The 27,804-nt window shown below is 38.6% G+C and overlaps 1 protein-coding gene across 1 annotated transcript in view; it reads left to right on the forward strand.

Annotated features, from left to right (window-relative positions):
• Positions 1–27,804, forward strand: part of LRRC1 (leucine rich repeat containing 1) — a 169,017-nt gene that overhangs the window by 100,196 nt on the left and 41,017 nt on the right. The window contains exons 3-4 of the mRNA XM_003404423.3: positions 1,323–1,401; positions 4,756–4,845. Of these exons, the coding sequence (XP_003404471.1) occupies positions 1,323–1,401; positions 4,756–4,845 (169 nt within the window). The remainder of the gene's footprint in view (positions 1–1,322; positions 1,402–4,755; positions 4,846–27,804) is intronic.

The following is a 27,804-nucleotide window of genomic DNA, read 5'->3' on the forward strand; positions in this document are numbered from 1 at the left end:
TGAAAGTGTTCATTTAGGATCTGATTACTTTGAGGTTGTTGGATCAAGGCATCCATTTTTCTTTTTATTGCTCCCTTCTCGCCACCCCGAATATAAAAATATTAGGTATGTTTTGGCTCAGCTTGCAGTTTGTCAGATTGGTGGAAGAAACAGCATGGGACCAGAAAGCCTTTTCTATTTTAACTTTTCTTGGTGTTAACATGTTCAAAATAAATTTGTTTTTGAATTTAAATGCTATGAACTAACCTTTTAAAGCCTGGAAATCTGTAATCTCAGATTTTGTACCAAAAGAAAGGAATTTAAAATAACAATTCTGGTTATCTTCAAATCACAAGATTTGGTAGCCAGTAAGCATAGGAAAAAATATTCAGCCTCATTAGTAATAAAAATAAAGCAAAAAGAAAACATGCCAGACTACTTTATGACTAAATTGACATTTTTCAATGTAGAAGAAAAAAGGAGGGGTGATATTTTGAATGGGCCCCTCATCTAGGCTGATTGGGAGGATAAATAGGTATAAAGCAATTTCACATTTATCAAGTACTATGGAGAAGAGAATGGCTTTGTTGATGCTTTTTTGGGAATTTAGCTTAAGGAAATGATCAGAAATGGGCATAAATATAATTATAACATCAGGAACTTGGAAACAACCTAAGTCTCTAATACCAGGGAATTGATCACTGCAAATATATGCAGTGATCTTTTCTGCCATTAATAATGGCAAAATATTTGGAAAAATAATGACATGGAAAAATGTAAGTTAATATAAACTGAAAAAAATCAGTGTGAACCTAGGATGAAATATATTTACACACATACTGTGTGCGTTGTGTGTGTATGTATGAATGACAACTTAAAAAATAACATCAAAATAAAACATCTCTGGATGAAGGGAGTGTTGGTGATTTTTATTTTCTTCTTTGTACTTTTTTGTATTTTGCAAATTGTTATAATTGTTTGTAATTAGAAAAAACTCCAGTGCTTTAGAATGGCTTATACTGATAACAACCATTTGAAAACATAAGAGGGAAAAAGTCTATTGAAAATTACAACAGAATGCCATCAGTGACTTTTGATAGGATGTTGGGACTTGGATTTTTTTTGTCTCTTTTTTTGTTTCGATATATTTTTCTTTAATGTGCTTCTATTAGAAATACAACTTCTATTATGAAAACACATATAAAATAAATGTAGAAATGTAACCTGTAAATCCATGCCATATTTGAATCGAAGAAGTAATTTCCAAGTATTCTCTCTGACTGTGGTTGATGAAAGCTGTTAACAACGGTGGTAGATGATAGACGTTTTCTTTACTCCCGCAGATATTCCTGAAATTCCAGAAAGCATCTCATTCTGTAAAGCACTACAGATAGCTGACTTCAGCGGAAACCCACTGACTAGGTAACTTTTCTACTTATCTTTCTCTTCTATAGCACCAAGGCTATTTTTTTTTTTTTTTTTTGAGCGCCAGGCCAAGAACACAACAGATTTCCCATCTTGGAAGTACTTAGATGGATCATTTGGAAATTTTTGTCTTTATCAAGGACTGTTGACTTTCGCAGTTAATTATAAACACCACTGTACCAGATGTTGACAGTGAAAGGCTCACAGTGCTACTGATAGAAATATTGAAGTGATGTTGTAGAGGACTAGGGGAAGGCACAGTGGAGTGTACAATAGGAAGCATTCCTGAAGCAATATAAAGAATTAGTTTAGAAGACTTCTATTGATCAATCCTGTCCTGTGGGGTCTGCAAGAGATAGACCTGAAGTCCAAACCTCCAGAGAGCTTACACCATAGTTATCCAAGGAAAAGTCCAGTTAGAGATAGTATTTTCTACTCCAGGAATGAAGCATATTTATTTACCATTTCAACTTTCCTCTACCCCTCCACCACTGTTTTAACTCTATTGACACCATTATTTCCTTACTTCAGCAACAGCAGTAGGGATTTTGGGGGGTTCATCTTTCCTAATAAAGCCACCTGTCACTGTTTTACTACTGACTCCAGCTTTGCCCTTCTGGTGTGACATGGCTCACTGCCCGGACATGGCTGTGTGGCAGTGCCCTGAGCCCCTACTATGGCTCCTGGCTTAGTTATGAGCCCACTGACCACTGGCTTCCAAGCACCTGTATTGCCAGGATAACTGAATTGTTACCCACATGGCTGTGCAAAGACAGCCCTTCGAGTCTGTTCTAGAGTCTTTTGGGGCCAGGTGCGAAGGGGGAGGGATCTAGGCAAATTGAAACTGAATTAAAATTCATTTTACCCGTTTCAAAATTGGCTGGAACTGTTTGGGTGTATAGTTCTGGAGAATGCCCAGTTTTGTCTTGTTTTGTTTTTCCTATATCTGTTTATTTTTAAGAAGTAAATATGTTTTATAAGTACTTCTGGTTTTCCTCTTTTGAATTTTAGTGATTAAGTTATTAATAACATCTATTACTGAAAAAGTAGTAATCTAGCAAGTTCTAACCTATCGTTTAAATAGCTTTCTAATTTCTAACATATCGTCGTCCTCAAGTCTTGCCCCTTTCTTAACTATCTTCTATACAGTTGTCAGCTTTCTTAAGACCTTTGTGTAGCTCCCACTCCTTATGCCTGTAAGTTAAAGTTAGAGCTCCTCAGTGTGCCCTGCCAGGCCCTCCTTGATCTAACCTTGACCTAGCTATCCACCCTCCTTGCTCTCAGTTATCAAATGTGTCAGACATCACACTCTGCTGTAATAGAGTGCTGGTAGGTAGTCATGTCACCCGCCTCCCTTCCTCACCATGACAACCCCCTCACTCTCCTTTAAGATGCCACTCCAGCATTCCCTTCCTCTAGGAAGTGTTTCCTGATAACTGCCCACCGGCCCCTCCTCTGGGCTTCCATAATGCTTTTTGTGCACTTTTGTCACAACACTTGAAATTTATATTTCCATGATCACTTTGGCTAAACTCAGCTAGCCTGAGAAAGTTCCTTCATCCCTCTATTTTTCATCGTTGTACCTCCAACCGTACCACAATTCCTGGAATGTAGTAAGTGCTCACTAAATGCTTATTGAACTGAACTAAGCTATTCATCCTTAAGGCAAGCTGGGAAATATTCACCATGCTACACTTGATTTTCTTTTAACCAGTGATTACTTAATCTCCTTTTCTGTTTCTTTACTTTCCTTTTCTAATGTCTGCTGACACTGAGATTTACCATTATATCAGAACTCTCTCGATTGGAACACACACACATTGTATGAGGCTTTACTCATTTTTTTTTTTTTTTACCCTAGCCTGTTTATTTTGATAAATACTTAAAATAAAGCCAGCTTACTTTGGCAGGTATGCTACTTTATGAGTTAAAGCACAGTACCTGTGAGTTGAAGGGGCCTTAGAAATCATTTGGTGTGGCCTTACTTATTTTATAGCCGAAGAAACAAAGAAGCCTAATGACCTTTCCAGGTCTTGTGGCCAGAGAGCGGCAAGCTTGGGTTAGAACTCATTTCTCCCAACCTTAGGTCTGTGCTTTTCCATCACATCTTAGTAGTTTGGCTCTTAATTTTAACAGCCAACAAAAAAGCATGTCAGCCATTAAAAAAAATACATTTTATTAATGTTTAAAAGCATTTTAGCTAGTTTTAAAACTATAAAATGATGTATACTTTCTGGTTAAAGAAAAAAAAAACCTAGGCTGAACAGATAAATTGCATCTTTTTAATTACAGGTAAGCGTTTCACCTCTGCTATGCTATGGAAGAGGTTTCTACTTTGTAAAAACTTTCTGAGGATGTATTTTAATAATTATGAGCATTTCAGTTAATACTTTGATCCTGCAGGCCTGGATTTGGTTTTAAATTTTGGAATTGCCTATATTAAATGGCAAACAGTAACATAGGGTTTGTTTGTAAAAGAAGAAACAGAGAGAAAAGAAATGAAAGATTCTAATCTGGAGACTGTCACTAAAGCCAGAAGTCTCTCTCCCTCTGGGGAAAAAAAAAAGACAATTATATGTTCTACTGTCTATATTTGCATATAAGGACCTTTACCATTTTATATGCAATGAAATCTTTTAGTTTTTTTTTTTTTTTTCCTTCCTAAATACTGGTAACCATAGAAATATTTCCTTGTAAGTTTTAAAGTAATAGGGTAATATTATTTTGAAATCTTGCTCTTCTGTAGTTTAAAGGAAGTAAAAAAAAAAAATCCTTTTGTGTAGAACACAGTGAACTATATAATTGTCTCAAGTGATTGGCATCTTAAATTGAATTCAAAGAAATAAATCAAGAAAAGCAGCAGTTGGCTGTCAACTGATCAACTCTTAAGTAATCCATAGCTTTGCCGTGGGTATTAAAAGTTACAGGAAGAAAAATTATTGAGCACTTGTCCTGTGTTTTATTATAATCTTGTTGAGCTGACTGAATTTTCTCTTTATTTTCTGCAAATCAAGAAAGGATTTTCACTCTTAGGCATTTTAGCTGCAGCAATGATTTATAATTTTCTTTCACGGAACACTCAGTAATCTCAACATTTTTCCTTCTTTATCCTTAGAGCTTGCATGTCTTTCCCCTTTAATTATTTCTAGTCACCCTATCAATAAGTATTATTGTACCCCTGTACTCATATAGACCAAGTCCTTGTATTTTCTTCTAAGTGTTTTATATATATAGGAAAATGGGTAAACTTGCCATATATAATGTAACTTCTGGAGGTTATTTCAGTTAGAAATAATATAGAAGAAACCATATGTTTTAATGTATTTTAATTAACAGCATTTTCTGTTTTAGATTGCCAGAGAGCTTTCCTGAATTACAGAATTTAACATGTCTTTCTGTAAATGACATCTCACTGCAGTCTCTGCCTGAAAATATTGGCAAGTAAGTTTTTATGTGAAGCTGTGTATAATCAGGGCAAAAGGACGTCTATGCTGTCACCTCCACCCTCTTTCCCTTTTACAGCTCTTATTTTTTGCACAGGAAGCTGTTTCCCTGACCTTCAGTGTCACCCTCAAGAAAGATCATACCATAATCTCCCCTGTTTTTGCCTTCAATTGCCCCTAGATTTCAGTGGTTCAAAAGGATTCTGGTACGAGTTACTAGTGAAAAACCTAATTTGTTTGGATGCTTTCTTTAAACTGATAAATTCCAAAGTACTTAACTTAAGCAAAGTAGCATATGTCGTGTAGGTGGTTAATAAGTACTGTTAGTTGATGGAATGACCACTCTTGGTAATTTTAAACCGTGCTAGGGAGGAGAGCCAACAAACTCAGTTGAAAGCTTAAAGTATGTGCACGTAATCAACAGCTTTGCCTTCCAGTGTTTGAGAGCTGTAGACCTGAGAACAGGGAGTGAAAACGGGGCATTCTGAGAGCAGGTGTGTGATTGGAAGACGAATGGCATTGGCACGTGTCCACGTTGCTGGTTTAGAGGTCATGGGACTGGAGCCTCAGCAAGAAATAAAATCCTTTGAAGAAAATGTATGCTACTGAGTAAATGTTCTGTTATAGTTTCCCTCAGATGAATGAACTGAATTATCCTAGCCAACCTTTTCCATCCCTCCAGGTTGTAGAGGGTCATCTCAGACTGATCACACACACTTAACCACCTAAAATAAAAGTCCGACCTGGCTGGCATAACCTGGTGTGCCAGTGCTCCGTGGCATCATAAAGGATTTCCCTTGTGTTTACCTGTCCTGCCTAAGTTCTGAGACAAAGTAGAAACTTGTTTTTTGAGAACCATAGTAAGCAGTTAAGTGCAGTCCATCGGACAGGTATCTGTTCTGCAAAAGTTCGCTTTCTGGAGGCCTTTAGGAGTTTTTGGGGTTCCTGTATGACACAAATGGTATGTGCTTGACCACTAACCTGAAGGTGGGAGGTCTAAACCCATCTAACGGCTCTGTGGAAGAAAGGCCTGGTGATAGCTTCCGTAAAGAATAGAGCCAAGAAAACTCTGTGGAGCACACTTGCACTCTGTAACAGAGGAATTGCCATCAGTTGGAACTGACCTGACAGCAATGGGTTTGAGTTTTTTTGTTTTGGGGGTGCAAACAGTTAAGATACTTGGCTGCTAGCCAAAAGGTTGGAGGTTTGAGTGTACCTAGAGATGCCTCAGAAGAAAGGCCTGGCAACCTGTTTCCAAAAAATCAGGCATTGAAAATCCTAAGGGGCAGAGTTCTACTCTGACACACATGAGTCCTCTCAGTGACAACTGGTGGTTTTCAGGCGTTTTTACAGATACCTTTTCTCCCCTCCTTCCACTAAGACAAGTGATTGGCCCCTGTTTCAACCAGGAAGTGGGTGTGTTTCTGAGGTGCATGCTGATTTAACATTATGCTGGTAGAATTGTTGGTTAAGAATTATGCGCTCAGGCTCTGGGGGCAGGGGGTGGGGTGGCAAGAAGCCCCCAGTAAAGCCTGAGTTTAGGGTGTCCGTTGCAGAGAATGTTTTACTGTAGATGTCACGTACTTATGCTTCACTTTGGCTGTCTCAAGTTTCATATATTTCTAGTAAAAAAAAAACCCTTAAATATAATAGTCTTTTTAACATTCATACTGACTCCCTCCTGTTCCTCAGGGTCTCTGGAGCATAATTCTCTCGGTACCCCACCCCCCCCAATCATTCTTTCTCAGCCTGCAGCCACCCCACTGGTCTTTCCTGCTGTCCCCCAGATTTCTGCTCTCCCTTTTTTTTCTGTTTCATGTCTGTTTAAAAAAGTTTAATGCTTTGAGAGAAAATTTGTTCTTGTTAAATCAGAGTACTTCTCCCACCACCATGGCACTGTTTTAATGGACAATGTTATTTAGAAATTATTGTCGAACCAATTTCAATATTCCTTATCCCGTCTTCTCTGTTAACATCTGTACCTGTTTCTGCTGGTATTTAGGATATGTGTATTTGTACTTCTGTCAGTAAAAGGAGTAGTGGCTTTTTTGGTCCTTAGGTTTATTCAGCTTCTGTGACTATTACAGCATTATGTTTACTGATTACTTCCTGAAATAAAATGCTACTTTGAGCTTAAATCTTGTGGTAGCCTAGGAAGTAAGAATATGGGGCCAGATAAGTGAATTTATTGATTCTTATTAGGTCAGTTTTTGAAATTGAATGAGAAAAGGGGAGTTTCCTGTGCCTTGTTATTATTACTTTTCTTTCTGTAGCAAGAAACTCCATGATTTCTTCTCGTTGGATTTGATTTATGCGTACAAGCTAGAATAAAACCCTGTTAGTAGAAGGCTTTGAAAGAATCAACCCAAGAACGATCTCCTCCTCGTTGGAGAAGATTGGGCACCCTGGGATCTTAGACGGTGCTGAAAAGACACTTGAAACAGTTGGAATAGGATTGTTGAGGAAATCTTATATATGCACAATATCCTACACATTAAGCAAATCATTGTTTAAAACTTACAAACCATGCTTTCCTCCCTGAAAAGGTTCTTTAGTTTCTCAAAGGATTCCCAAATGGTTTCTTCAGAGTACTTAACATATTCAGTTAACCAAGAACTTAGGAACCAATACAACCTATCAGGGGTAGCATGGTTTTGTAAACAAGGCATCCTATTTGATACTCTAAAAAATTCCAAAAGGACATGAAACAGGCCATTTGGGTGATGATCCTTCCTGTTTCATTTGTGGGTTCTCAGGTGGAGTGTTCCCAAAAATTAACCCTTCTTCTTTTGGTCAGATGAGCAAGCCACGTTAGCATCAGCCTTTTGAGCGTCAGTGAAGGCAGGCCCTCTGTTCCCCCTCTCAGCATCCAGCACAGCACTTGGCAGTACTGGGAAAGTCATGGGTTTCTCAAGGATCTTGATGCCCTTCAGGATGGATAGGAGAGTCCAGATGGGGAGGGTAGAACCAAATCCTTTATCTAGGCCTAAGTAGACTTGCAGAAAAGACCCCAGTGGCACAACGGCTAGGTGCTCAGCTGCTAACGGAAAGGTTGGCGGTTTGATCCCACCCGCACCTCTGGGGGAGAAAGACCTGATCATCTGCGTCTGTAAAGATCACAGCCAAGAAAACCCCTTTGGGCAGTTGTGTTTTGTCACCTGGGGTCTTTATGAATTGGAATCAATTCAACAGCATCCAACAATAAAAACAGACTTGCAGAGCATGGGGGCTGGGGGCCCCTGCAGGCATTTGTCCCATCATGTGTTTGATTTGCCCAAGCTTAGTAAATTTGAAGAGTTTTAGGGAGTTGGTCGCAGAGTGTAACAGGAATACAGCTCTCCTGGTTTCAGTCCTGTGCTTTTCTACTTTTCCACCTACCGTCACCACAGACAGTCAGTTCACAGGACTTGTACAGGCTCTATAACTTCTTCTCTGTGCCACTAGAAGTACTTAGCAGTTCTGTTTATTAAGAAGCTAGAGCCAAATAACTTCAGTTTTTATGTCCTAATAACCTAGTAGCTGTTTGGAAAAAAAAAATATATATATATATATATAAATTGAAAGAAAACATGTTTTTATTTTATTTGTAAATATCCTTATTTGCTAATGCAATGTGGGTGGGCACTGCTCGGCTTCTCAGGCCACTGCCTCATTTCTTTCTCCACATTGATTTTCACAAAGTACTTGCTTTTTATCACAGCAATTGCTGAAAACTTAGCTTTGCAAAGACAGATGCCATCAAAAGAAATGTAGTATGGTCTAATGTTGATTTATTAGTTTATGTAGCGCCTAACAGACATTGAGTATTGCTGTCTTTCTCTCAACTTTAAAGTATCCTGTGGTGCCCCTGGGAGTTTGCCAGTGCTTCCATGGGTGCATCAATGTACACCAACCACAGGCTGTTGCTAGTGTGAATACTGGGGTGCACTATTATGAATACTTGGGTGTGCTCAGTATGACCCATTGGCATATAGAAAGAAACTGTTAGGTGTTTTTTCATCTAAGAAATCCAGAAAGAAACTATGCCTTGTGAGTATTTGCTGCCCTGAAGCCCTGTGTCACATGTGACCACTGGCCATGTCCAGGGGAGGCCTCTGGAGAGACCCTTGAGCATCCCACAAGCCAGAGGGGTCAACAGTGTCACCTTGATTGGTGTGTCTTTAGTGCACCATTCATGTTCTCCACTACAGGGTATCACCAGTGTGGTTAATTTACCGAAGCAAGTCTTTTAAAAGGGAGAATCCTTATGCTACTTTGTAATGAGATGAGGAATGATCACGAAAATCTCTTGAACCACAGTCTAACTCATGCAAAATTACACATTTTTTTCTTTTACTAATATAAAAGTGTCCCAGATTTGCTGAGCCTTTTCTGTGATGGCAGATAGTTTTAAGCACATCAGTATATTACTTAGCCCTCCAAAGTAACAAAAAACAACAAACCAGTTCTTGTTGAGTTGATTCTGATTAATGGTGACCCCATGTATTTCAGAGTAGAAATGTGCTCCACAAGGTGTTCAGGCTGTGATCTTTTGGAAGCAGATCACAGGGCTTTCTTCCAAGGTACCTCTGGGTGTGTTCAAACCACCAAAGTTTTGATTAATCATCGAATGCATAACCGTTCGTGCCACCCAGGGACTCTCCTTCAAAGTAAAGGTGATATTTTAATAATGAGTGATAAGTTAACTCATCTTCAACAGATTTTTCTTGAAACTTATTTGCAACACCGTCTGATTAGTCTTCATAAACAGTCAGTTGATATCAAGGAAGATGGTAATTTATCAGCCAAACTTCAACATACACCTTTCCATAATCAGAAGGAATTAAAACATTAATATTTGGAATTATTAAAAGACACCAAATATAAGACAAAAGAGTACAAAAAGTAATAAAGCATTTTCTATCCCATTGTTCTTACGTATGGGAGTGGAAAATATTTTTGTATCTTTTGTGAAATATTTTAAAATGTTTGTGTTTGGTTTATCGTCTTTAAAATTTTATTTTTAAGTGTATTTTATAATGTATACAATATGCTGGTGCATAGTATGCCTTTATATTTTAAAAATAAATCTAAGGAATATGAAGGTATGGAAACCGTGGTGGTATAGTGGTTAAGAGTTAGGCTGCTAACCAAAAGGTCAGCAGTTTGAATCCACCAGCCGCTCCGTGGAAACCCTATGGAGCAGTTCTGCTCTGTCCTATAGGGTCTCTATGAGTTGAAATCGACTCAATGGCAGTGGGTTTAGTTATTGGTTATGAGGGTTGTTGTTGTTGTTGTTGTTGTTAGGTGCCGTTGAGTCAGTTCCGACTCATAGTGACCCCATGCACAACAGAACGAAACACTGCCCAGTCCTGCGCCACACTTACAGTCGTTGTTATGCTTGAGCTCATTGTTGCAGCCACTGTGTCAATCCACCTCATTGACGGTCTTCCTCTTTTCCGCTGACCCTGTACTTTGCCAAGCATGATGACCTTCTCCAGGGACTGATCCCTCCTACATCTCCAAAGTATGTAAGACGCGGTCTCGCCATCCCTGCTTCTAAGGAGCATTCTGGTTGTACTTCTTTTGGCAGTCCATGGTATAATCAATATTCTTCCCCAACACCACAATTCAAAGGCGTCAGTTCTTCTTCAGTATTCCTTATTCATTGTCCAGCTTTCACATGCATATGATGCGATTGAAAATACCATGGCTTGGGTCAGGCACACCTTAGTCCTCAAGGTGACATCTTTGCTCTTCAACACTTTAAAGAGGTCCTTTGCAGCAGAATTACCCAATGCAATGCATCTCTTGATTTCTTGACTTTTGTTTCCATGGCTATTGATTGTGGATCCAAGTAAAATGAAATCCTTGACAACTTCAATCTTTTCTCCATTTATCATGATGTTACTCATTGGTCCAGTTGTGAGGATTTTTGTTTTCTTTATGTTGAGGTGCAATCCATACTGAAGGGTGTGGTCTTTGGTCTTCATCAGTAAGTGCTTCAAGTCCTCTTCACTTTCAGCAAGGAAGCTTGTGTCATCTGCATTAACGCAGGTTGTTAATGAGCCTTCCTCCAATCCTGATGCCCTATTCTTCTTCATATAGTCCAGCTTCTCGGATTATTTGGTTAGCGTACAGATTGAATAAGTATGGTTAAATGATACAACCCTGACTCACACCTTTCCTGACTTTAAACCAATCAATATCCCCTTGTTCTGTCCAAACAACTGCCTCTTGGTCTATGTAAAGGTTCCTCATGAGCACAATTAAGTGTTCTGGAATTCCTATTCTTCACAATGTTATCCATAACTTGTTATGATCCACACAGTCAAATGCCTTTGCATAGTCAATAAAACACAGGTAAACATATTTCTGGTGTTCTCTGCTTTCAGCCAGGATCCATCTGACATCAGCAATGATATCCCTGGTTCCACGTCCTCTTCTGAAACTGTCCTGAATTTCTGGCAGTTCCCTGTCAATGTACTGCTGTAGCCATTTTTGAATGATCTTCAGCAGAATTTTGCTTACGTGTGATATTAATGATATTGTTCTATAATTTCCACATTCAGTTGGATTGACTTTCTTGGGAATAGGCATAAATATGAATCTCTTCCAGTCAGTTGGCCAGGAAGCTGTCTTCCATATTTCTTGGCATAGACAAGTGAGCACCTCCAACGCTGCATCTGTTTGTGGAAACATCTCAATTGATATTCCATCAATTCCTGTAGCCTTGTTTTTCGCCAGTGCCTTCAGAGCACCTTGGACTTCTTCCTTCAGTACCTTCAGTTCCTGATCATATGCTACCCCTTGAAGTGGTTGAACATCAACTAATTCTTTTTGGTATAATGACTGTGTATTCTTTCTATCTTCTTTTGATGCTTCCTGCATCGTTTAATATTTTCCCTATAGAATCCTTCACTATTGCAACTCGAGGCTTGAATTTTTTCTTCAATTCTTTCAGCTTGAGAAACGCCAAGCATGTTCTTCCCTTTTGGTTTTCCATTTCCAGCTCTTTGCACATGTCATTATAATACTTTACTTTGTCTTCTCGAGCCACCCCTTGAAATCTTCTGTTCAGTTCTTTTACTTCATCAATTCTTCCTTTTGCTTTAGCGGCTCGACATTCGAGAACAAGTTTCAGAGTCTCCTCTGACGTCCATCTTGGTCTTTTCTTTCTTTCCTGTCTTTTCAGTGACCTCTTGCTTTCTTCATGTATGATGTCCTTGGTGTCATTCCACAGCTCGTCTGGTCTTCGGTCACTAGTGTTCAGTGCATCAAATCTATTCTTCAGGTGGTCTTTAAATTCAGGTGGGATATACTCAAGGTCATGTTTTGGCTCTCCTGGACTTGCTCTGATCTTCTTCAGTTTCAGCTTGAACTTGCATATGAGCAATTGATGGTCTGTTGGCCCCTGGCCTTGTTCTGACTGATAATATTGAGTTTTTCCATCGTCTCTTTCCGCAGAAGTAGTAAATTTGATTTCTGTGTGTTCGATCTGGCGAGGTCCATGTGTATAGTCACTGTTTATGTCAGTGAAAGAAGGTATTTGCAATGAAGAAGTCGTTGGTCTTGTGGCAAAATTCTATCATTCGATTTCCGGCATCATTTCTATCACCAAGGCCATATTTTTCAACTACTGATCCTTCTTGTTTCCAACTTTTGCATTCCAATATCCAGTAATTATCAATGCATCTTGATTGCATGTTTCATCGATTTCAGAGTGCAGCAGCTGATAAAAACCTTCTATTTCCTTCCTCATCTTTGGCCCAAAGGTTATAAGAGTATACCCTTTAAATATGTGAAGACCACCATTCTAGAATAGGATGTTTGGAGTCAGTTAAGCCTCTGGATCAGGAGTTCTCAAATTCTACGTTATGAGCCTCCAGGGGTTCCATGAAGGTCTTCTCTAGGACTTTGTGGAAGGTAAGAACCAGTGCTCTGGTGGGTGGTCTCTGCTGGCCCCTCTTGTGCCAGCATAGATCTACTTTTAGCTGTTTTAAGATTTTTTTTTTGTAATAGAGTTACATACTACATTTGCTTAAAAAAAGCGTGTCACAAAAAATTTTCAAGTTAAGTTTGGAGACCACTGTTTGAGACAGTCAGGAGCACTCGTTTACTGCAGCAGCATGCATCATGGAGCTTTTACTGTGATCTCCATCCCACTGAGCTCTGCTCAAACTAAGCAAGAAGCTTCAAAGCTTTTCATGAGAATGAGCTTTAAAAATAATTTTACCTGCCTCCTCTCTTTCCAAACGGGCTGAGTGTTTTTCCTCATTTAATGACTGAAATTTTACCTCTTTCATCAAGCCTTCCTCAATGACTGGAAGAAGTGAAGTAGATTTTCGACTCACAGGTTCCTGGACCTAGCCTTTATTCACCACACAATAAGCGCTTTAGTCCCCTTTGTCTCTACACAGAAGCCGAGTTGTTCAGTAGTTGTTTAATTGTATGTAATTAGTGTACGTGCCTGCATCACCGTGTACCCTGAAATGGTAGTGATCTCGGTTGTTAAACTCTCTTTGTGTCATGTATCTACCCTGGTGTTGCTCTCACATACTGAACAAATCCATGTGACAAGGCATGCAGTATTACCTCCTTCACTCTGCTTACTTCCAGCCTAAAATCATAGGTGAGAATACAGAAGTAAGACTTGATGGATTAGCTAGCACTTGGGAGCTATCTGCTAGGACCACATTAGCCTGTTCTACACAGTCACTTTTTTGGCTTAACGCTGTGCACTCAATTCCTAAAATATTGCTCCATTGCTCTAACACTGTTTAATGAAGAATAATTGTTGCTTATTACTGTTGTTTCATATCTCTGATATAAGGAGCCATGTGAAAGGACTCTTTTTTTTTTTTAAATACTTAAATTGTCAGGGAAAAATTGCCTCACCAAAAGAGCTGGTAAGCTTCTTCCTTTTTAATAACAATTCTGACATTTATCACATTTCCTTTTCTGCCTTTGTTGCCAGAAAGCTTAGAGCTAATTCCGATGATCAGTGAGAGCGACTGTATTAATTTCCATGTGAGGAAAGGAATTAAGGAATTGCGAGGAGAGGCCATGCTGACATTTGCAGTGGGGCAGGCACCCTGTGAGGTGCACACCCTGTCTCAGTATGGCTCCTTTACCCATAAGGCTAGCATTAACTGTCCTGAGCTTCATTAGTATCATCTGCAAAGTGGGGGCAAAGAATGTGCGCAAGTTTGCAGGTGGGTGGCGGATCTGGGATTTGTACTTAGACTTTTCCCCTTTGAAAATGCTGTATTTCCTTTATCGCATGCTGCCTCTTAATGAGCACGTTAGTTCCTTCCTCCCTTTCATTGACCGGATTTTCTATACCGGGACCTTTTTGCGTATTTGTACTTTTTTAGGCCTCTTTAAATCCCTTTTTAGAAAATTGGAGAAAGTTAAATAAATGACTTTATAATATCACTGAAGATGCCATTCAGCCTGGAAGAGCAGCAGAGGAGAGAGGCGTCCAGTGGCGGCCTTAGAAAGTAGAGTTGCAAGTCTTGGATAGGCTCTAAGAAAAGTATCTGAATGAAAAAATTGATTTTTTTAGATACGCCTTTGAAAACTGCCCTGTGAACAACAGCTTTTTACTTAACTATCATCAAAAACACTTGGAAGATTCCCTTGGTAGAGCCAGGGAGGATAATTTTGCCTTAAGGAGTTTTTCAAATGTCGATATAATGTGTGAATGAATTTGTCTTCCAAAAGAGTATTTTAATACTGAAAATATTTTTTGGGAGGTCAGTTGTATCAGTTTGTACTCAAGTAAATCACACACTGCATTTTTCTACTTTTCAAAAGTGAGCTAGTCTACAGATGACATGATCCTGTATATAGAGAATCCCAAGGAATCCATGAAAAAATATTAGAGGTAATAAATGAGTTCAGCAAGACTGTAAGATACAAGAGTAATATACAAAAGTCAATTGTATTTCTATACACTAGCACTGAACAGTCCAAAAACGAAATTAAAAACAAAACAAAAAACAGTCAATTTACAATAGCATTAAAAAGAATAAAATGCTTAGGACTAAATTTAACAAAAGACTTGTAAGACAAATACACTGAAAACGGCAAAACATTGTTGAAAGAAAATGAACAAGACCTAAGTAAATGGGAAGACATCCTGTGTTCATGAATTGCAAGCCGTACTATTGTAAAGATGGCAGTATTCCCTAAACTCAGACCCCAACAAAATCCCAGCTGAATCTTTGCAGGAATTGAAAGCTGACCCTAAAATTCATATGGAAATTGCACGGGGCACGGAATAGCCAAAACAATTGTCAAAAAAGAACAAAGTACTCACATTTCACAATTTCAAAACAACAAATCTGCAGTAATCAAGACTGTGTGGTACTCGGATGAGGATAAACATACAGATCTATAGAACTGAGAATCCAAAATAAACCCTCACATTTATATATATAAATTATTGATTATATCTGCAAAGATCCTATTTTCAAATAAGATCACATTCACAGGTTCTGGGAGGGGGACATTATAGCATATTATTTGGCAGTAAAAAGTAATGATACGTGCTACAACAATGGATGAACCTCGAAAACATGCTAAGTAAAGGAAGCCAGACACAAAAGGCCACTTATATGTATGATGCCATTTATATGAGGTATCCATAGAGACAGAAAGTAGATTAGTGGTTGCTTAGGGCTTGTGGGGCAGGGAGCATAATGAATGACTGCTATGCATGTGGGGTTTCTTTTTGGGGTGATGAAAATTTTCTGGGATTCGATAGTGGTGATGGTTTCACAGCTTGTATCCATATTAAAAACCAATGAATTATGCACTTTAAAATGGAGAATTTTATGGTATGTGAATTATGTCTCAAAAACAAAAAGAACCTTAGGCAAATTTCAGGCCTGGTTCTGCTGACGGATGATGTTATACCTGGGAAACTGACATTCAGTGTGTCTGTTCTTAACGGAAATAACTCTGTAATGGGCTGAGGTCATTTTGTACACTGGTTTACGTGTACCTGATGATCAGGCAGGTACCCATAGCCAGGGTGTGCAAAACACTCACATGGTACGGAATCAGGGTGAGGGTTAGAAGGATACAAAAACCCCAGTGGGAACTCCTAGAAAGTTTTGAGTATGTACAAAGCCCATGTATCTATCTGGGAGCACGCTGCTTTGTCTTCTATTTTGTGTAACTATCTCCCTGAGATTCCATATCCTTTGCCGTTAAAGAAACTCTTCAAAAGAATTTAAAAAAAAAAAAAAAAAAGTGAGTTAGCCTAAACAACACTGTTCCCCCTTTGATTAAATTTTCTCCTCTAAAAATAGCATTCTTAAAGGAGAAGGAATGTAATAAATGGCCTAGTGCAATGCCCAAAACATAGTTGTCAGCCACTAAGTGGTTATTATCAATAAACATTTAATTATGGCAATTTGTTAATAGATGTAGAGCAAGTTAGTAGGTCCGGGGTTCTCTGGCTGGTTGAACTAGAGTGTGTGAGTCTGATTTTGGGTCCACTACCTTTAGGAATGGTGACCTTAATTTGAGTGGGCTTGAACTAAGTGAGCCACATGACACTTGCTAATAAGGCCTAGTGCTAGGCTGCTTACGTATATTGTATTAGGAGGACATGGTGCCTAAGGAATAAGTCTTCTGTTTGATGACTATTGCCATATGTAGTGCCTTTTTGAGGTCTGGGACTTGCTATAAAATGTTTATTGTTTCAAAGAGAAAAATAAACAAAGATATTCTTTTTAAGTTTCCCGGAGCAAAGCTACCATAAGAAAATTTGTAGCCAGCAATTTCTTTTTTTTTTTTTTCAATAATACTGTGTTTTAGGTGAAAGTTTACACAGCAAATTAGGTTCCCCTATAACAATTTTTATACAAATTGTTCTGTGCCATTGGTTACAAATTTTTACGATGTGTCAGCATTCTCGTTGTTTCTGTTGGGTTTGTTCTGTTTCCACTGATCTAGCTTCCCTTCCCCTCCTTGCCTTCTCATCTTTGCTTTTGGGTAAATGTTGACCATTTGGTCTCATATAGTTAATTGTTTAAGGGAACACATTACGCATGGGTGATATTATTTATTTTATAAACCAATCTGTTATTTGGCTAAAAGGTGACCTGCAGAAATAGCTTTAGTTCCAAGTTTAAAGGTTACTTTAGGGTGATAGGAAACCCTAGTGGCATAGTGGTTAAGTGCTAGGGCTGCTTACCAAGAGGTCAGCAGTTTGAATTAGTCAGGCGCTCCTTGGAAACTCTATCAGGCAGTTCTACTCTGTCCTGTAGGGTCACGATGAGTCGAAATCGACTGGACGGGGGTGGGTTTGCTTTGGTTTTGGTTTTAGGGTGATAGTCTCAGGGCTTCCTCTAGTGTTAGGTGCTGTTGAGTCAGTTCCAATTCACAGCAGCCCTATGCACAGCAGAACAAAACACTGATTGGTCCTGTGCCATCGTCAAAATCATTGCTACGTATAAGCCCATTTTTGCAGCCACTGTGTCAATCCATCAGTCCAGTAGGTCTGGCTTTTTTTAGGAATTTGAGTTTCGTTCTATATTTTTCTCCCATTCTACCTGGAACCTTCTTTTGTGTCCCTGGTCAGAACGGTCAGTAGTGGTAGTTGGTCACCATCTAGTTCTTCTGGTCTCAAGTTAGAAGAGGCTTTGGTTCATGTGGGCTGTTTGTCCCATGGACTAGCTTCTTCTATGAGCCTATGATTTTCTTCATTCTTTTTTGTTCCATATGAGTAGAGACCAGTAGTTTTATCTTAGCTCGCTGCTTGCAAGCTTTTAAGACCCCAGATGCTCTTCACCAAACTAGGATGTAGAACTTTATCTTTGTGACCTATATTATGCCAATTGACTAACTTTTCCCTGAGACTATGGTCTCAAGCCTTTTAATCCAGTAAATCAATCCCACAAATTGTTTGGGTATGTCTGGGAAGCTCAGTGACCATGCCCCGTATGTGGTTTGTTATATATGTAGATATGTGTGCAGCACACATAAACATGTATATACATATGCCTACAAATATGCATTTACTATCATATGCCTTTGTATACACATATATGAACTTTTGGTTATTTTTACTGTTGTTGCAAAATCATATATGTTATAGCATTTACTGAAATTGTCCCTTTTTCTCATGTAATTCTTAGCATCTTTGTTTACCTTGGTCAGGTTGTGCTGACTTCACCCATATTTGATTTTGCCTTTCTTATCACCCAAAGTAACAAGTATCTACTATCTAGAAAGTGATTCCCCCTCCCTCTCACTCCCATCTCTGGTAACCATCAAAGGAACTCTGCTGTATATGTGTATAGATATTCTTGAGTTTTTATAATAGTGAGACAATATTTGTCTTCTTGTGGTTGACTTATTTCATTCAGCATAATGCCCTCTAGATTAATCCATGTTATGTTTCGCAGACTACTCATTATTCTTTATGGTTTTGTAGTATTCCATTGTAGGTATGTACCACAATTTGTTTATCCATTCATCCATTGATAGACAATTAGGTTGTTTCTGTGTTATTGCTATTGTGAGTAATGCTGCAATGAGCATAGGTGTTCATATCCCTATTCATGTCACTGCCCTTATATCTCTAGGATATATACTTAGGAGTGAGATTGCTGGATCATATGGTAATTCTATTTCTGGCTTTTTGAAGAAGTGCCGTACTGTTTTCATAGTGATTGTACCATTTTATATAAAAGTTCCAGTCCCACCACAACCTCACCAGCATTTGTTTTTGTTTTGTTTTGTTTTTGATCATTGCCATTTTTATAGGGGTAAGATGGTATCTCATTGTAGTTTTGATTTGCATCTCTGTAATGGCTAATGGGAAATCCTGGTGGTATAGTGGTTAAGCCTTGGGCTCCTAACCAGAAGGTTGCAGTTCGAAACCACCAAGCGCTCCTTGAAACCCTATGGGGCAGTTCTGCTCTGCCTTACAGGGTCACTATGAGTTGGAATCGACTTGACAGTAACAGGTTTAGGTTTTTGGGAATGGCTAATGATCATGAGCATCTTTTCATGTATTCGTTGGCTGCCTGAATGTCCTCTTTGGTGAAGTGTTTGTTCATGTCGTTTGCATACTTTTTGATTGGATTGTCTTTTTCTTGTTGAGTTTTTGAAGTTTTCTATATATATTAGAGATTAGACCTTTATTAGATGTCTTTCCCAAAGATTTTTTCCCTGTCTTTAGGTTATCTTTTCACTCTCTTGGTAAAGTCTTTTGGTGAGCATACGTATTTAATTTTTTGGAGATCCCAGTTACCTAATTTGTCCTCTGTCATTCGTGCATTTTTAGTTTTGATTACTAGGCTATTTATGCTGGAAACTAAGTCATCTAATTTTGACCCTATGCTATCTTCCAGGAACTTTATAGTTGTAGTTTTAACATTGAGGTCTTTAATCCATTTTGAGTTAGTTTTTGTGCATGGTATGAGATATGGATCCTGATTCATTTTTCTAAGTATGGATAGCAAATTTTGGCAGCACGATTTGTTAAAGAGACTATTTCTACCCCATAGAATGGACTTGGACCCTTTGTCAAAAATCAGCTGCCCATGGATGGATGAATTTACTTCTGTGTTCTCAATTCTATTCTGTTGGTCTATGTGTATGTCATCGAACCAGTTTCAGGCTATTTTTATTACTGTGGCTGTATAGTAAGTTGTGAGGCCTCCTACTTTGTTCTTCTTCAACATTGCTTTAGCTGTTTGAGGCTTCCTTCCTTTCCATATAAAGATGGAGTTTAGTTTTTCTATTTCATTAAAGAACGTTTTTGGGATGTGGGTTGGGATTTAACCTGCAATTTCTTTTTTTATTGTGCTTTAATTTATTTTTTTAAGTGAAAGCTTACAAATCAAGTCAGTCACTCATAGAAAAAAATTTATATACACCTTGCTATATATTTTTTTATATACTCCTAGTTGCTCTCCCCCTAATGAGACAGCACACTCCTTCCCTCCATTCTCTATTTTCATGCCCATTTGGTCAGCTCCTGACCCCCTCTGCCCTCTCATCTCCTCTCCAGACAGGAGCTCCCCACATAGTCTCATGTGCCTACAAGAAGCTCACTCTTCACCAGTATCATTTTCTATCCCATAGCCAGTCCATGGTCTGGGGATCATGACCACCGGGGCCCTTTTAGCCTCAGACCATTAAACCTGGTCTTTTTATGAGAATTTGACGTCTGCATCCCACTGCTCTCCTGCTTCCTCAGGGGTTCTCTGTTGTGTTCCCTATCAGGGCAGTCATTGGTTGTACTTGGGCACCATCTAGTTCTTCTGGTCTCAGGCTGATGGAGTCTCTGGCTTATGTGGCCATTTCTGTCTCTTGGGCTCATAATTACCTTGTATCTTTGGTGTTCTTCATTCTCCTTTGTTCCAGGTGGGTTGAGACCAATTAATGCATCTTAGATGGCTGCTTGCTGGCATTTATAAAACCAGATGCTACCCACCAAAGTGGAATGCAGAATGTTTTCTTAATAGATTTTATTATGTCAAGTGACTTAGATGTCTCCTGAAACCATAGTCGCCAAACCCCTGTGCCTGCTATGCAGGCCTTCAAAGTGTTCAGTTTATTCAGGAACCTTCTTTGCTTTTGGTTTAGTCCAGTTGTGCTGACCTCTCCTATATTGTGTGTTGTCCTTCCCTTCACCTAAAGTAGTTCTTATCTACTAATTAGTGAATACCCCTCCCCCACCCCTTTCTCGTAATCATCAAAGAATATTTTCTTCTCTGTTTATTTCTCGAGTTCTTATAATAGTGGTCTTGTACAATATTTGTCCTTTTGCAACTGACTAATTTCACTCAGCATAATGCCTTCCAGATTCCTCCCTGTTATGAAATGTTTCACAGATTCATCACTGTTCTTTATTGATGCGTAGTGTTCCATTGTGTGAATATACCATAATTTATTTATCCATTCATCCATTGATTGGCACCTTGGTTGCTTCCATCTTTTTGCTATTGTAAACAGTGCTGCATTGAACATGGGTGTGCATATATCTGTTCATGTAAAGACTCTTATTTCTCTAGGATATATTCCAAGGGGTGGGATTGCTGAATCGTATGGTAGTTCTATTTCTAGCTTTTTAAGGAAGCGCCAAATTGATTTCCAAAGTGGCTGTACCATTTGACATTTTTACCAGCAGTGTCTAAGTGTTCCAGTCTCTCCACAACCTCTCCAACATTTATTATTTTGTGTTTTTTGGATTAATGCCAGCCTTGTTGGAATGAGATGGAATATCATTGTTGTTTTGATTTGCATTTCTCTAATGGCTAATGATCCTGAGCATTTCGTCATGTATCTGTTAGCTACCTGAATACCTTCTTCAGTGAAGTGCCTGTTCATACCCTTTGCCCATTTTTAAATTGGGTTATTTGTCTTTTTGTAGTCAAGTTTTCCAAGTATCATGTAGATTTTAGAGATCAGACAATGATCAGAAATCTCATACCTAAACATTTTTTGCTAGTCTGTAGGTAATCTTTTTACTCTTTCTGTGATGTCTTTGGATGAGCATGGGTGTTTGATTTTTTAGAAGCTCCCAGTTACCTAGTTTCTCTTCTGCATTGTTAGTAATGTTTTATATACTGTTCATGCCATGTATTAGGGCTCCTAGTGTTGTCCCTATTTTTTCTTCCATGATCTTTATCGTTTTAGATTTTATATTTAGGTCTTTGATCCATTTTGAGTTAGTTTTTGTGCGTGGTGTGAGATATGGGTCTTGTTTCATTTTTTTGCAGGTGGATATCCAGTTATGCCAGTACTATTTGTTAAATAGACTGTCTTTTCCCCATTTGACTGACTTTGGGCCTTTTTCAAATATCGGCTGCTTGTATGTGGATGGATTTATGTCTGGATTGTCAATTCTGTTCCATTGGTTATATTATCTGTTGTTGTTCCTAGTACCAGGCTGTTTTGACTACTGTGGTGGTACAATAGGTTCTAAAGTCAGGTAGAGTTAGGCCTCCCACTTTGTTCTTCTTTTTCAGTAGTGCTTTACTTTTCCGGGGCCTCTTTCCCTTCCATATGAAGTTGGTGATTTGATTCTCCATCTCATTAAAAAATGTCCTTGGAATTTGGATAGGAATTGCATTGTATATATAGATGGCTTTTGGTAGAATAGACATTTTTACAGTGTTAAGTCTTCCTATCTATGAGCAAGGCATGTTTTTCCACTTACGTAGGTTTCTTGCACTAGTGTCTTGTAGTTTTCTTTGTATAGGTCCTTAACATCTCTGGTAAGATTTATTCCTATGTATTTTATCTTCTTGGGATCTACCGTAAATGGTATTGATTTGGTGATTTCCTCTTCAATGTTCTTTTTGTTGGTGTGGAGGAATCCAACTGACTTTTGTATGCTTATCTTGTATCCTAATACTCTGCTGAACTCCTCTATTAGTTTCAGTAGTTTTCTTGAGGATTCTTTAGGGTTTTCTGTGTGTAAGATCATGTTATCTGCAAATAGAGGTACTTTTACTTCTTCCTTACCAATCTGGATGCCCTTTATTTCTTTATCTAGCCTAATTGGTCTGGCTAGGACCTCTAGCACAATGTTGAATAGGAGTGGTGAAAAGGGCACCCTTGTCTGGCTCCCAGTCTCAAGTGGAGTGCTTTCACACTCTCTCCATTTAGGATGATGTTGGGTGTTGGCTTTGTGTAAATACCCTTTATTATGTTGAGGAATTTTCCTTCTATTCCTGTTTTGCTGAGAGTTTTTTTATCACGAATGGATTTTGAAGTTTGTCAAATGTCTTCTCTGGATCAATTGATAAAATCTTGTGATTCTTGTCTTTTGTTTTATTTATGTGATGGATTACATTAATTGTTTTTCTAATGTTGAACCATCCCTGCATACCTGATATGAATATGACTTGGTCATGTTGAATTTTTTTTTTTTTATGTTGTTGCATTCTATTGGCTAGAATTTCGTTCAGGATTTTTGCATCTGTGTTCATGAGGGATACAGGTCTGTAATTTTCTTTTTTTATGGTGTCTTTACCCGGTTTTGGTATCAGGGATATACTGGCTTCATAGAATGTGTTCGAGAGTATTCCATCCTTTTCTATGCTCTGAAATACCTTTAATAGTAGTCATGTTAACTCCTTTGTGAAAGTTTGGTAGAACTCTGTGGTGAAGCTGCCTGGGCCAGGGCTTTTTGTGGGGGGGGGGGAGTTTCTTAATTACCTTTTCAATCTCTTCTTTTGTTATGGGCCTATTTAGTTGTCCTACCTCTGTGTTAGTTTAGGTGTTTTTAGAAATTTATCCATTTCTTCTAGGTTTTCAAATTTGTTAAAATACAATTTTTCATAGTAATCTGATATTATTCTTTTAATTTCAGTTGGATCTGTTGTATTATCGCCCATCTCATTTCTTATTTGGGTTATTTCCTTTCTCTCCCATTTTTTTTTTTGTCAGTTTGTCCAATAGTTTATCAATTTTATTAATTTTTTCAAAGAACCAGCTTTTGGTCTTGTTAACTCTTTCAATTGTTTTTCTGCTTTCTCTTTCATTTAATTCTGCTCTAATTTTTATTATTTGCTTTCTTCTGGTGCCTGAGTGTTTCTTTTGTTTGTCTCTTTCTATTCGTTCAAGTTGTAAGGATAATTCTTTGATTGTGGCCCTTTCTTCTTTTTGTATGTGTGCATTTATTGATATAAATTGACCTCTGAGCAGTGCTTTCACTTTGTCCCAAAGGTTCTGGTAGGAAGTGTTTTCATTCTCATTGGATTCTATGAATTTCTTTATTCCATCTTTAATGTCTTCTATAACTCATTTGTTTTTGAGCAGGGTATTTTTCAATTTCCAAGTGTTTGATTTCTTTTCCCTGCTTTTTCTGTTATTGATTTCTACTTTTTTGGCCTTATGGTCAGAGAAGATGTTTTGTAAAATTTCAGTGTTTTGGATGCTGCTAAGGCTTGCTTTATGACCTAATTTGTGGTCTATTCTAGAGAATGTTCCATGTGCACTAGGAAAGAAAGTATATTTGGCTGCTGTTGGGTGGAGTGTTCTGTATATGTCTATGAGGTCAGGTTGGTTGATTGTGGCATTTAGATCATCCATATCTTTATTGAGCTTCTTTCTGGATGTTCTGTCCTTCACCGAAAGTGGTGTATTGAGTCCCCTACTACAATTGTGGAGCTGTCTATCTCACTTTTCAATGCTTTTAGTGTTTGTTTTATGTATCTTGCAGCCCTGTCACTGGGTGCACAAATATTTAATATGGTTATATCCTCCTGGTATATTGTCCCTTTAATCATTATATGGTGTCCTTCCTTATCCTTTGTAGTGGATTTAACTTTAATGTCTATTTTGTCAGAAATTAATATTGCCACTCCTGCTCTTTTTTGATTGTTGTTTGCTTGATATATTTTTTTTACGTCCTTTGAGTTTTAGTTTGTGTTTCTAAGTCTAAGGTGTGTCTCTTGTAGGCAGCTTATAGACGGGTCGTGTTTCTTTATCCAGTCTGAGACTCTCTGTCTCTTTATTGGTGCATTTAGTCCATTTATATTCAGCATAATTATGGATAGGTACGAGTTTAGTGCTGTCATTTTGATGTCTTTTTTTGTGTGATGTTGACAGTTTCTTTTTCTCACTTAATTTTTTGTGTTGACTAGTTTGTCTTTATAGATTGTCTTTTCCTCTTATTTGTGTTTGATTTTGTTTCTGCTGAGTCTCTGTTTTTTTTCTTGTATTTATTTTGATGAGTAGGATTGTTAGTCTTCTTTGTGGTTACCGTAACATTTACCCCTATTTTTCTAAGTTTAAACCTAACTTTTATTTCTTTATATTGCCTTGTCTTCCTCTCCATATGAAAGATCTGTGACTACATTTCTTAATCCCTCTTTATTGTTTTAGTGCTGTCTTCTTTTACATAATGACATTGCTGTTTCCCTGTTTTGAGTGGTTTTTTTTTTATCTTGAATTATTTTTGTGTTTTCCCTATCTGGGTTGACATCTGATTGCTCTGTCCAGTGTTCTAGTCTTGGGTTGATATCTGATATTATTGATTTTGTCACCAGAGAACTCCCTTTAGTATTTCTTGTAGTTTTGGTTTGGTTTTAATGAATTCCCTAAACTTCCGTTTATCTCGAAATGTCCTAATTTTGCCTTCACATTTGAGAGACAGTTTTGCTGGATATATGATTCTTGGCTGGCAATTTCTTTCCTTCAATGCTTTATATAAGTCATCCCACTGCCTTCTTGCCTTCATAGTTTCTGCCTAGTAGCCTGAGCTTATTCTTATTGACTCTCCTTTGTAGGTGACTTTTCATTTATCCCTAGGTGCTCTTAAAATTCTCTCTTTATCTTTGGTTTTGGCAAGTTTGATTATAATATGTCTTGGTGACTTTTTTTTAAGACCTACCTTATGTGGAGTTCAATGAGCATCTTGAATAGGTATCTTCTCATCTTTCACAATATCAGGGAAGTTTTCTGCCAACAAATCTTCAACAATTCTCTCTGTATTTTCTTTTATCCCTCCCTGTTCTGGCACTGCAATTACTCGTAAGTTATTTCTCTTGATAGAGTCTCATATGATTCTTAGAGTTTCTTCACTTTTTTAAATTCTTTTATCTGACTTTTCTTCAAATATATTGATGCCAAGTGCTTTATCTTCAAGCTCACCAATTCTGCCTTCCACTTGCTCAGTTGTGCTTCTCTGACTTTTTGTTGAGTTGTCTATTTCTGTAATTTTATTGTTAATCTTCTGAATTTCTTATGGCTTTCTCTCTATGGATTCTTGCATCTTATTAAATTTTTCATTATGTTCTTATATATCCTTTTCAATTTCTTCATCTGCTTTATCTGTGTGTTCCTTGGCTTGTTCTGTGTCTTGCCTGTTCTCCTTCCTGATCTCGTTCCTGATGTCTTGAAGAGTTCTGCATCTGGTAATTCCAGGAAGGCATGTTCATCCAGAAGATCTCTTCATTCTTCGTTTTGGGAGCTTGTTGAAGGATCATGGTCTGCTTCTTTGTGTGACTTGATGTTGACTGTTGTCTCCAGCCATCTATAAGCTATAGCACTAGTTTTTATTTTACATTTGCTTACTGTATCCTAGCTTCTTTCTTTGTTTTGTTTTGATATGCCCAAATAGGTTGCTTGAGTGTGCTAACTTGATTATTTTTGCCTTTGAAGCTCTAATGTCCTGTCACCAGATGGCTAGAGCTGTTATCAGGTGTATCAGCCTAGGAGTCCATTCACTTTTCTTGTATGGATTCAGCTCACATATCCAGGTAGTTGGTCAGCCAGTGTGGGGTACAGGCTCTGTCCTACGGTCTTAGAGGGGCAGGGATGTTTGGTGTAGGTACCAGTATCTTGTTGTAGCAGGGGGCCACGCTCTGAACAATGCAGGAGGCTGACGACTGTCTCCTGATTGTCTGTGAGGAAAACATGTCCCTGTTCCCTAGAGCTCAGAGGCAGGTGAGTTCTGCAGACAGACCATGGGCATCCAGTGCTTTTGGTTGTAAGGATTGGGAGGTATCAGTTATCCTTGGGCCTCTGTTACAGGTGGCTGTGTGACCTGAGTGGAGCCACCAGTCCTTAGGCCCCTCACGTGGGTGGGTGAGGACCTTGTTTAATAGGCAAAACAGTATCAAAAATCCACTTCTGTGCCTCACAGCTGAAACAGAGCCTGTTTTCCTGAAAAGGGCCCACACAGGTCCATGCAAGGGGGAAAGGTATTCAAAGTCTATGGACTGTTTATACCTGGACAGTATCCACTTCTGGCCTGAGCTCTCCAGGTTAGTGGAGCTGACAGATTATCTTTTCCCCCAATTGTGAATTTATTCCTTCTCCAAGGCCGGGACAATGGCTCAGGTCACTCAGCAGGACCTATCTCAGGCCTGGGGAAAATAACAGCCACTGAAGCTAGGGGGCTGGGGAGTACAGTAAAATATACGCAAGTACTTAGCTTTTGCAGAGAGCGCCGTTCTCCTCTGGTTCTGGAGGTGTGTGTAGGCTGTGCAGCTGGCTCTTTCTCCCTGAGGACGCTGTGGCTGAATGCTACCACCAGTCTGCTGCAGTTGCTCCCAGGAATGGTTTGTGAGGGTTCCCGGCGATTCAGGCACGACAACTCCTCTCCGCTTTTGAACCGTCTCTTCCTCCCCCTGCCGCTCAGTCCGTTTTCTAACTTTGGCTTTCATGTTCAGGATTCCTAGCTTGTCATAAATATAATCGTTTCACTTGTTGTTGTGGGTCTTTGTTGTAAGAGGGAGCACTGGAAGCATCTGACTACTCCACCATCTTGGCCCTGCCTCTCTGTAATTTCTTAAAATGACTAACTTGATATTGAAAAAGCTGAAGTGTTATGAATATGTAAGTAACCCCATACATCAATAATGTTTTTCCTGTTCAAATACTGTTGCCATAAACATTTAAAGTTTTTATGTCTTAATGGTTTCACAGTATATTGCCATTGCTTGCTTGGTGTGCTTTAATTTATTTTACTCTTTGTTTTCTTCATGATTTTGACTACCAAAATGGGGCAAGGGGTTGGGGAACCAAGCAGATTAAAAAGGCTTTTTAAAACCTAGTAGGGAACAGATGTAAATTCTTTAAAGTAACCATTTCATCCAGCCCCTGAAATAGAATCCTAAAAATACCGTTGGCCTACATTCTGACTTAGGAAAGAATATAAGATTTTTTCCTCTTGTTATTAACTGTATAAAACATGAAGGAATAGTATGCCAAGAAGAAATGGTTCAACTTACTCTTTTCCTGCAGGAGCTTGTTAATTTTTTCTTTAACCCCTCTTGGTTGTAAAAAGGACTCCTGGTGGTGCAGTGGTTAATAGCTGTGCTACTAACCAAATGGTGGGCAGTTTGAGTCCACCAATGGCTCCTTGGAAACCCTATGGGGCAGTTCTGCTCTGTCCTGTAGGGTCACTATGAGCCAGAATTGACTCGACAGCAACTGGTTTGGGTTTTGGTTATAAAAAACAGTGGGAGTTGCAGGGGAGATAGAAAATTGT

The sequence above is a fragment of the Loxodonta africana genome, chromosome 1 (assembly GCF_030014295.1).
Source record: "Loxodonta africana isolate mLoxAfr1 chromosome 1, mLoxAfr1.hap2, whole genome shotgun sequence".
Classification (NCBI taxonomy): Eukaryota; Metazoa; Chordata; class Mammalia; order Proboscidea; family Elephantidae; genus Loxodonta; species Loxodonta africana.